This window comes from Oryzias latipes, chromosome 15 (genome assembly GCF_053564925.1).
Source record: "Oryzias latipes strain Hd-rR chromosome 15, Olatipes_Hd-rR_3.1".
In the NCBI taxonomy this organism is placed as follows: domain Eukaryota; kingdom Metazoa; phylum Chordata; class Actinopteri; order Beloniformes; family Adrianichthyidae; genus Oryzias; species Oryzias latipes.
Window position 1 is genome coordinate 20715588 of NC_136251.1, and position 10687 is coordinate 20726274.

The 10687-nt window shown below is 37.0% G+C and overlaps 2 protein-coding genes across 3 annotated transcripts; one reads left to right on the forward strand and one right to left on the reverse strand.

Moving 5' to 3' along the window:
- Positions 1-2894: 2894 nt before the first annotated feature.
- On the reverse strand, positions 2895-5300 carry mzt1 (mitotic spindle organizing protein 1). Its single transcript, XM_004077068.3, has 3 exons — positions 5114-5300; positions 4863-5008; positions 2895-3378 (listed from the first exon to the last, which is right to left on the reverse strand). Exons 1-3 carry the CDS (start codon positions 5163-5165, stop codon positions 3355-3357), a joined length of 222 nt encoding a protein of 73 aa, XP_004077116.1. The 5' UTR covers positions 5166-5300; the 3' UTR covers positions 2895-3354.
- A 91-nt stretch (positions 5301-5391) lies between these two features.
- Positions 5392-10687, forward strand: bora (bora aurora kinase A activator). 2 transcript variants are annotated; one of them, XM_004077325.5, is made up of 12 exons: positions 5392-5570; positions 5798-5952; positions 6113-6219; positions 6750-6795; positions 6901-6979; positions 7082-7126; positions 7245-7301; positions 7376-7647; positions 7831-7993; positions 8081-8631; positions 8716-8856; positions 9924-10687. In XM_004077325.5, exons 2-12 carry the CDS (start codon positions 5803-5805, stop codon positions 9942-9944), a joined length of 1632 nt encoding a protein of 543 aa, XP_004077373.1. In that variant the 5' UTR covers positions 5392-5570; positions 5798-5802; the 3' UTR covers positions 9945-10687. The 2 variants fall into 2 exon arrangements, with proteins under 2 accessions (XP_004077373.1, XP_011482673.1); XM_011484371.4 differs by having other exon boundaries at positions 8135-8631.

The window sequence follows — 10687 nt, forward strand, 5'->3', positions numbered from 1 at the left end:
CATGTTTATTATATTTTTATTGTTCTGTTTGAATATATCTGTGAGTTATAAACTGACTGTGGCTGCCTCTTGGCCAGGATTCCCTTGCAAAGGAGGATTTTAATCTCAATGGGATTATCCTGGTTAATAACAATAAAAAAGTTAAAAAAGGGTGCCCAAAAAGTTACAGACTCCTTGATGTGTCAAAAAAAAAAAAATGAAAGCCATTAATTTAAGTTAAAACTGAGCAAAAATAAGACATTTTGACTGAGAATTTCAAATTTAAAATTAAATTAAATCTCATAATCAGGAAGACACAGCAGCGAGAGCCACACAAATGCAATAAGGTTATCTTTGAAAAAAGGAATAAAGGGTAAACATTTCTGATAAGTTCGGTTCTAAAGGATAAAAAAAATGAAATGTCAAGTTAATTTCTTTTAAAGTTGCAATTGACTCCACCTACAGGTCTCGCATCAAGGCCACAACTCAAGCAGCGTTTAACCATCAAAGCTCATTTGCACCTTCTTTTCCTGCAGGTTGGACTCACTTACCAGTCTTTCATTTAGTCTTTATAAACAGACAGCTGCAGCTCATTCAGAGTTTTTAATGGAATCTGGAGATCTGAACCCACCACTCATATTCTGCACAGACTTCCAGTTAAATATAGAATTGATTCTAATCCCCCTAAACACATCTCTGATCTCCCTGTGGCACACAGACTCAGCGGGACTCTGGGATCTGTAGGAAGCAAAAGCAAAGGCAGCAAAGATGCTGCACACAGAAAGAACCAGCTTCCTAATGAGCCCAGGTCTACTAAATAAAACCTAAATTCAAACTTAAAATGTGCTGCTTTCTATGACTTTTGATTAACACAATACAGTACTTTACCAGCTACTTTTCAATTTTTAAATATTTCATAGTTTTAATGCTATTTTTACACTCTAAAACGTACTTGAAAATGCTGCTATGTCACAAAGCAAGTTTTAGGAATCTAAAAGAATGTTATCAAGCCAAAGTGACAGCACTGTCAGGTCACAATCATGCTCTTTTTGTGCTAATTAATTTTTTTATCTTTTTCATCTTTAATTTCTTCAATAACACTAAACTTGTAAGTAACTGATCATGGAACTTTACATTTTTTCTTATTAATTTTTGATTTTCTTTTTTAATTTTTACTTGAAATCCTGCTGTGCCAATGATTTTGAGTATATAATGGTGAAGATAAGACTATTTTAAAGGTTTTAACAGCTTTTTTTGGTAAATTTAAAGTCTAATTTCAAAGTTTCACAAATGCATGGATTAATTTTTTTGATTGCTTAAGTGCACTTTGTCAGAACACAAGTATCTCCTAAAAGCAATCTTAAAATATCAACAAAAAAAATCCCAATCAAAAGCCAAAAAGTAGGCACAACAAGGTCCAAATTTAGGTTTAGAAAACATAAAACTTGGTGAACCTCTGAGCAGACCAGTCTAATTATTATCAAAATATTCGAGGCACATACCTTAAATACAACAGCTCCACTCAGATCTTTCACTTTTAAATGAGACTGCCCTCATTTATCAAAGAAATAAACCTCAGCCCGGATAATTATCAGACGTTCGAATATAAACACCTTCAGAAGTTTGGATGTGAAGACCTGCTTGCCTGTTAGGTTGATATAGTCATGTGATCTGTCCAGTGCCCTAGTTCAACACCTCTTAGATGTTTATGCATATGTGGACGCTAATCTCTGCAAGGACTGTGGGATTTGGGAATATTTTGTTTAAGAGAGATCAAAGTAACTCGCTTGGATAAAGAGAAACCCTCCAAACAGATCAAACAGACAGCAATGCATCCTGAATCCCACGCCCATAATAGCCAATCAAGCCCTGAATAACTCCAAAAGAAAAAGAAATTTTGTTGTGGCTCTTTCTCCATCAACACCTCTCCGCTCGCCCCCCACTGAGACCTGAGGTTGCTTAAGTTTGTGAACTGTCAAGAAGAAGGACTGCACCACGTCTGTCCTGCACGCCTGACACGGTGCTGGTATCGAAGAAGAGGGAGAGAGATACTGTTTTAAGAGATCAAAGCAGCGATGGGGAGATTTAGACTCGCAGGCCGCCAGTCAAGATGGCGAGACAAAGCAGAAAACAGAAATGCTTACACACACAGTCCTGCACATGCTGGCTCTGCCTGTGAGGAAGGAGTCGGGCTTAACTGTCAGATGGCTTAAGGGTTACTCATTTGTAGACATCTGCAACACTGTACAAACACGTCTCTAACAGGGAAAGCCACACACGCATTACTGAACTGAGCCTGTATGGATGAGGGGTTGGTCATACATTGGCCTGTGGAGAAATGTTCTGTGATCTCAGCATTTTCCCTTGTATGGAAGATGAATAGTTACTCTAAAGACAGCAGAGAAACAAAACAATGGTGTTTGGTTAGACATGTGATCTAGGGTCTCTATTACAGCTAGATCAAAGTTGTTTTATTTTGTCAAGTTTGCAGTATATCTTAGATCCTTTAGGTGGATGAAGTGCAGGCATAAAGGAGCAAGGATTTACAGGATATCCTGCAGTAAAGAATGACCCTTGCTTGTGTCTTTTTTGTTGTGAAGTATGTTGTTGGCTGGAGAGGCAGCCACTCCTCCATTGTTTCTGTATTTATGCATTGTTCTTCAAGTCTGTTCTCCCTTTCACCTGGTCTGACAGGAAAGATTGTTTCCGTTGTAAAATCCAACCAAATAAGGTTATTATGTTATACTGCTGACCCAAAATTAGACCATGACACGTACAAAAAAGAAACTAAAGCCAAATATTATTTTTTTAAATGTATATTACAGTTTTTTTTAATCAGAAATAATATAAAGTGGTATTTGTTTTAAAATCCCAACAATTAAATAAATACTGAGAACAAAGACTAGAACTCCCCCTTGTGGTCACTGATGGTAACATTTTATTTCCCACAATTCCATTGAAAACTTACAGGACCTTCAGAAATAGATTTGTGCCAATAAATGACCAAGAAAAAAAATGATAGTGCAATAATATACATTGAAAAAAAAAATCAATAAAGATTTTAACATATAATGTCCAACATGTTTCTGATATAAAACATTCTGACAGTCAAACCCAACATCCATGCTGCTTAGAGAAAAAACAAAACAAAAGAAGGCTTAAACTTGACAGTGCTGCTCAGATCTGTGTCTTGTGTGTTTGAAAAACAACAAATGTAAGTCATTTTCTTTTAAACAACAACAAACAAATGAAAAAAGTAGAAAACATTTGAGTCACTGTCAAAATGATTGGGATTGAGGCGGGAAAGCTGGTAAAGATCCAGGAACAGGGGATGATCTTATTAAAGTCCTGCACAGATGGGCTCCGATTCCATCTTCAGGTTGTGCAATTCTCAGAAACCTGAAAATAAAAAGTAATAAACCATCATGATTTATTGTTTGAAATGGTGTGGCTGTGGCTCAGGTGGGACACAAGGCAGTCTATTAATCACACAGAAAACAGTTTGATCCCAGTCCCTCTAGATGTCGGTGTCTTGTTGGGCTTGACGTTTACGCACGAGGTACTCCAGATGAAAAGTCTAACAGCTTTCATTTCGGCATGTGGATCATTGGGTTTTGCAGCAAGTGTGTATGTGAATGGGAAAGAAGCTGTAAAGCACTTTGCAAAACCAGACAAAGCCAGTTCTGTAAAAGTGCAAATTGAATGCTGGACTTATGTTAAGTATATTTGAGCTTTTCTGAAGCTCAGAGAAAATTTAATTAATTACATTTTCTTTAAAAAATAAACTCATGTCTATATTTCTATTTACAAACCATAAGGATCTGTTTTCAGGACGTTTAGTAACAGAATTAATTCATCTGTATGCGCCAAATGTTTTTCAGTCCTCGGCTTTTCTCATTCATAGATTTAGTTGCAGGTTTAGCCATTTTTACATAAAAAAAGCAAGATATTATAAATTAAAATATTTGAGTTTACACTTTAAAGCTTAGAGTATCGTTGGGTTGATGTGGCAAGGATGATAAAATATTTAATAAATTTAAATAGTAGAAAATATTCTAAAGAGAAAAAAAAATCAAGTTTAAGGATTCACTAGTATGTGGGCATCAATCAAACAACTTGTGTTAAATAAAAGTCAAAATACTGAAATACTTTAATACCACAGCTCTATTTTCTAATGATGGGACGAGCGACACCTTGTTTACACTCTCCCGCTAACTGAGTCCCTGACAACCCCAAGCTCACACTAGCGGTGCAACAAATATAGTGAACAATATTTGAGCCATCCACCTGAACAGCTTTGATCCAGATTCCAGCTCAGACGAGGAAAACAAAAATGTACATAAATTTATTCATCTGCCAGTGGAGGCATCAGACTAGAGCAGAGCAGGGAGTTTGGCCTAATGGCTGTTGTTTCTATGTCACAACTGCAAGTTTTTCAAACTGCATTATTTGACTTCTCCGGTTTCTTAATTAAGAAATAATCAAAAATGCTGTTTTAATGTTAATTTTCTATTATATGTAATCAATCATAAAAAAGTGCTACAAGAACATGTTAAAAACACCAAAAATGCCGTTCTTATTTTATTTACCTGCAATGATTTCAGAATTACTGCAGGGGTCACTAGAGAGGGAGCAACACTATGTCAGAGTCAACAGTTTGGGAGATGTGTCAAACTCATTAAAGCATCATCAACCCATCACTACTATTTACACTGATATGATGTTTATCATTACAGACTTTAATGTAAAAATAAAAAAACAATGACACTCAAGCTTAACAAATGGTTTCCAAATGGTTATAGAACTCGCGATAACACTAAAAGAAGAAAAAAACACGGACATAAGTTTTGGTCTGTAATGAGATGTGGTAGTTTCTCTTCTACCTTCAGAGACTCTGAAGCTTTTCGGAGCTCCTTGATGACAGCAGACAGAGCTTCAGGGTTGATGCCTTGCTCACACAGCCTCACACAAATGGACAAGGACTCCATATCCAAACCAGTGTTTAGCAGTCTTGAAATCTCTAGCAGAACTGTTCAGGAAAAGCGAAAAGTTTAAAATTAATAGAATGATTTAATGATAATCTTGAAATTCTTATTAAATATGCTAATATGTGCACACAAGTTAAAATATTTACCGTCCATAGTCTCCCGGACTGCGTTCAGGTTAGCATTAGCTGCACTTGCCATTACGATGACGCTAGTTAGCTAGCTAGAACTTGCTAGCAGATACACAACAGCTTATATGTTACCCTGATAAAACGTTGATGAAAACAATTCAATTAAACAACACGGCCGCGTTTAAAATATCTCATATTTGCTTTACTCGGATTCTGACATACGATAAAATGCCGCATTAGCATTTAGCTTGCATCAAAGTTGATGCACCGTCCGCAAACTAGCAGCGGAAATGACGACACAGATGTCGCTATTGGTCCTCAACAACTTTCTGTAACGATTCTATTGGTTGGCTGGCTCCGTGGACGAAATTGAAATAAACGTTTGAATTGTTCTCTTCCTAATACCACTGTGGAGTCGACAGGGGAAGACTTTCTCTTGATTTAGTCGCTTTACAGTCCAAGTCAGATAAAACATGTAAGTACCAGGGGCGGAAAACAATTACATAGTCAGTGTCGGTAAGGATTAAATTATGGGTGTTATGTTGTTTTTGAACTGATTTTAAAACTGTTGTTTTCCTTGCAAGCTAACATCACAGCTAGCTAACGGATCGAGTAAAAAAAATACATGTTGGTTTACACTTAAAATGTTTTTAAGTGTACTTTGTAATACATTTTCTTTATAACTTGAATTTGAATTTTCAGCCAGGATGGGGGACCGTATCGAGCTAGAGATAACTCCAGAGACTCCGGGCAGGCCTTCCATAAGAAACCCCTTTGAGAGTCCAAATGATTACCACCATCTCCGGGAACCCTTGGTTCCAAGCCCATCTGTTTTTAAATCCAAGTCCTGTAAAGCTGTAAGTTTAATTTCTTACCCACAACTTATACTAAAATTGAATATTATTTACACAGTCAAGCTGAAACCGGTTTTTGCAAGTGTGTTTTGCAATTTTTACTTCGAGAAATGTGTCTTAAGGCTGCTGTGTAGTTTTGTCTCATATCTTGTCTTTTCTGTAGACCCCTCCAAGATTTAACTGGTCTATTGATGAAATGGCCAGCCTTCTCCCAGTGCACATAGACCCAGAAGAAATCCAGCGACAGTCTTTTTACCTCAGCCAGACAAGGTGTGTCCTGAATCCCTTATTTTGTTAACAGTGGCAAATCTTTGATTGCATTCCAGTCTTAAATATTTGGCAAATTACAAACTGTAATTAAACTAAGGCTGCACGATATCAGGAAAACTCGCGATATTGGTGATCAATATTGCGATGACGATGTGACTTACGATACATGAACCCAAAGTAAAACATGAAACAACTAATACATCTTTTTCATTTCACTGCAACAGTTTTATCAAAATAAAAGTCAGTATAACTTGATTTATACTCCAAATGATCTTTTACCTGATAGGAGGGAAGCATCTAACATAAAAGGGCTCCATCCAATTAGTCAAAAGCTTAACAGGCTATTTTGAATTTGAAACACTTCAAGCTGCCATAAGATTGTTTAGGCATGTGTGTAAACATTTATGGTATGATTTATTGCACTGTCTTCTGCGATACGCATACTGCACAGGCTGATAACAAGATGGCGATAGCTCTGTGATTTATTGTGCAGATCTAAATACCTAAATTATTTTCTTATTATATTTCAGGACCGATTCTGATGTTGAAGAAAAATTTCAGAGTGCTATTGAGCAGGTTTTGGACTTTAAAAGCAATCTTTTTTTAAAATTGCAATAATTCAGTAGAAGTCTTGTTGACAATTTACTGATTTACTCATGTCTTTTGTCTTGCTGAATAAAGTTTTTTACCAAAGGAGCCATAGTGCCTTCTCCTTGGGCAGCAGCAGAAACTCGCAGAGCCCCTCATATTTATAAGAAAAGTAAGATATCCAACTGTTTGGAATAATAACTTTCAAGTATTCCTTGTTTTTAGTAATATTAATGTGTATTTAACCATTTGTTGTTTTGTCTTGTTGTTTTAGGTCCCTTGTCTGAAACAGCTGCAGAACAGACAGAAAAAATCTCAGGTTGGTGCATGTTCGTATTAAAAAAAAAGAAAAAAAGAAGGGATCTAAAATTATTAGAATTTGTTAAATTTGTTCATTTGCTTTAGTTTTCCATAAACTGCATCTTTTTATCTTACAGTTGGTTGCCAGACGGTCCTTTCGCTGCCTTCAACATTTGATTTGGAAAAACTACTTGGTAAGCTTCTGTTAAATGTAAGAGGAGAATCATTGAAATGAAAGTTTTAAGTCACATTTCTTTCTTATTCTTAGGAGAATATTACCGTAACGATGAGGCTTGTGATGCAGTGCAGGAGAGCCTCAGTTCCTCCTCCTTGAGGAGAAAACTCTTTCTCGATGGACAGTTTAGCTACAGCAGCTCTGACAGCTCCACTCCACCGAGTCCAGAAAGAGCTCATGTCCGAGCTGAGAGGCTTCCTACCAAAAGACAAGGAAGCGGACCGAGACCCATGTGCTCTGAGGGAGAAAATCCAGTTTTTTCTTCTCCTTTGTCATGCGGGATCTCTGCCCCGACTCCTTCTACTGTAAGTTTCAGTGTGTCAAAAAATAGAGAATTGGGTTGCCAGGTATTTTTTTTTTAAATGGGTCATAGGATAGAAATCATGTAAAGCTGTAAAAAATGAGTATCTTTTGCCCCTTTAAATGTTTGCATAAAAATAGATGAAGACATGCATGACTAAAATTAGCTTTACTTCTCTTAAACGAAGGGCCAGTTCTCCTCTAGTCCTATCCAACATGGCTGCATCAGGGACTGTAGCCTTGGCAGTATTGGCAGCCCTCTGTTTCCTGATAGATCATCTCCTGCTGGCCATGGTTCCCCAACAATCTCTCCAATTCTTGCTGATTTTGCACACACTCCTGTAGGCTCAGGTAGAGCATTTCACTGTTTTAAAAATGTAAATATTGCTGGATTATATTTGGCTTTTTATCCTTAATCTGTGCCTGTTCTCGTGTTAGTTGAAAGAAAACAGCGATGCAACGTGACCCCACTGTCTATTCCCCTGGATGTAGATGTCAGCTCCTGCAACGAGAGTCCCTTTGTTGAAGGTTGCTCTCCAATTCGTAGCTGCTCCCCACACCAGCTCCAACATCACAAGGAGCCTCCGCGCGTCTCCAGAACCAAACCTAGAGTCCGTGTCTGGGCTTCCCCTCCACTCATTTCTCCAATTCTCAACCCAAAGCTGCAAGACAGTCAAGAGCCAGAAGAACACCAACATTCAGACTCTCCATCTTTTCTTCCCTCTATGGATTTTGATCCATCCTTCCCTCAGTGTCAGGACCTTCACCCAACTAAAAGTGACAGAGTTTATGTGGATACTGTGGAACATACAAAAATGGAAGAGGATAAGGAAATGGGCAAGGAAGAGGAGGAGGAGGAAGAAGATGAGCGACCCTCGGGACAGCTGACCAGCTCTCGCATGGGCAATGTGTCTGGGACAGAAAGCTCTCAGATGTTTCTGTCACTTTTGGCAGAAGGAAGCAGCATCCGCTATGACTCCAGCATGCAGGTTTTTTAAACAAACATTTGCTCCAACACAAACTGTAATTGTTTAATGAAGGTCTAAGTGAATGTTTCCCCTTCTTTTGTTCAGGTGGATAGCGGCTATAACACTACCTCAGCAGGCACTGCTAGCCTCATTGACGGCCTAGGCTCTGACCTTCAGAGCAAAGAGTCCCTGAACTCTAACATGGTGGAAGAAGCTATCCCTATTATTCGACACACAAAAGTTAAGGTAAGGTCGTGTATAAGACTGTTTTTTTTTCGCCTAAGCTATTAAAAAAAAAAATTGGTAGCAGTGGGATCCCAAGATCAGTCGATGACTTGAGCTACTTGAACAACATTTTATTATTTGATTTTTACAGCTAGTGTGACGCAATGGTACTAATACAAATGTATATTTTTCATAAACTGGAAACTTTATCATACCTTAGTTGAATTACTGTTTGATCTAAAGAAACGTCTGGACCAATCACCTCTGATGTTATAGTAGGATTTTTTTATAACACATTTTGTTAATATGAAAACATAACAAAATGAAGATATTTATAAATAAAGACCCTCTCCAACCATCCTTTGATTTTTTTTTCTAAAAGCATTCCCAGTGTTTTTTTTTTGTTTTTTTTATTTATGATTATGCAGTTTTTAGGCAAAACAATAAAAACCTGTGTAGTTTTCTAAGACATAGATTCTGCACAGCGGCAATAGTTCATCAGTGATTTGCCTCTGAGTTTCGGGCGGAGCAACCCCACCCCCCTTTTACACGTTCTCCTACGAGGTTACAGCCCCCTCACACCCCAAGTGGTGAGAAATATTGGAGCAATCCAGCCGTACAGTTTTAAGCTAGATGCCAGCTTAGATCTATTTGTCTGCAAGTGATGCATCAGAATGGAGCAGAGCAGGAAGCTTGTAGCCCCTCCCAGCATATTTCCTATGTAATAAATAAATCATAAAACAAACCATCTGCTTCACACCAATTTAAATAAATACTAAAAAATGCAATTTTAAGCTTAATTTTCTTTATACATGTCCTCTATCATCAGAAAAATGCCACAAGAACATGTTAAAAACACCAAAATACGATTTGGAGTGGGTCTTTAGCTGGGGAGGCTTACCAGAAAGCATGAAGTGGACTTTTAGCACCCCCTAAAAATGAATTGGCTTCATCTCACCATTATTTGAATCACAGTGAGAACACACTGTGAAGTAAATGCAATTGTATTTAATGTTACTGTTTAATAGAAATTACTTCAAGAAAACAGTCTGTCACGCTTAAAACTAAAAACTGCTTCTTTTTTTCAGGTCTTGTATTCACACCACTGAGTTTTTTGCTTCTCTGCGACGGACTCTTCAAGAGGAAGAAAGTTTTTTTTCCCCCTAAGTTTAATTAAGAGTATGATTTTTTTTTTTGTGGTGAAACTTGAATGTTTTGATGTATTTTTATTGGAAAGGTTAAAAGTGTTTGACTTTTGCAAATGCTTTTTTTGTATACTTGATGCCAGTCTCAGAACTAGCCTTGCTGTAAGATACTGAAGATTATTACTTTACATCAGCAGTCATTTTGTATTCAATTACTGGTGTAAATAAAAGAGGATCAAAAATATTAATTCTGTATTTTAAATTCCACAACGGTAAAATGCTTGTAAAATGCCAGTGTCTTTTTTTAAATTTTTTTTATATATATATATTTAGTGTTGAAATGACAAAACCCTTGAATACCAACTAAGGTGGGAGAAATTTTATGCTTTCTTGATGTTTAAGGAAAAGTTTTTATCATGTTTTTATTCCATGTATGATTGAGAGGTTAAATAATTCCGATTATCTGTGGAGATCATTGATATTTTCCAAGTTCTACAGTAATCATACAGCATTATATGTCAAGAGACATGGAGCAGGGACTTTTTAAAAGCTTTTTTTTAATCCAAGAAACTTGAGAATTTCTTTTTAAGCTGCTCTGTGCCATAGTAACTGATGGTTTTTCACAAATGCTGTGGTGAATTCAAGGGGTTTCTTTGAAACGAAGCGTTTAGTTGATGTGTTTTCAAATAAACTCTGCAGTCCTTCAA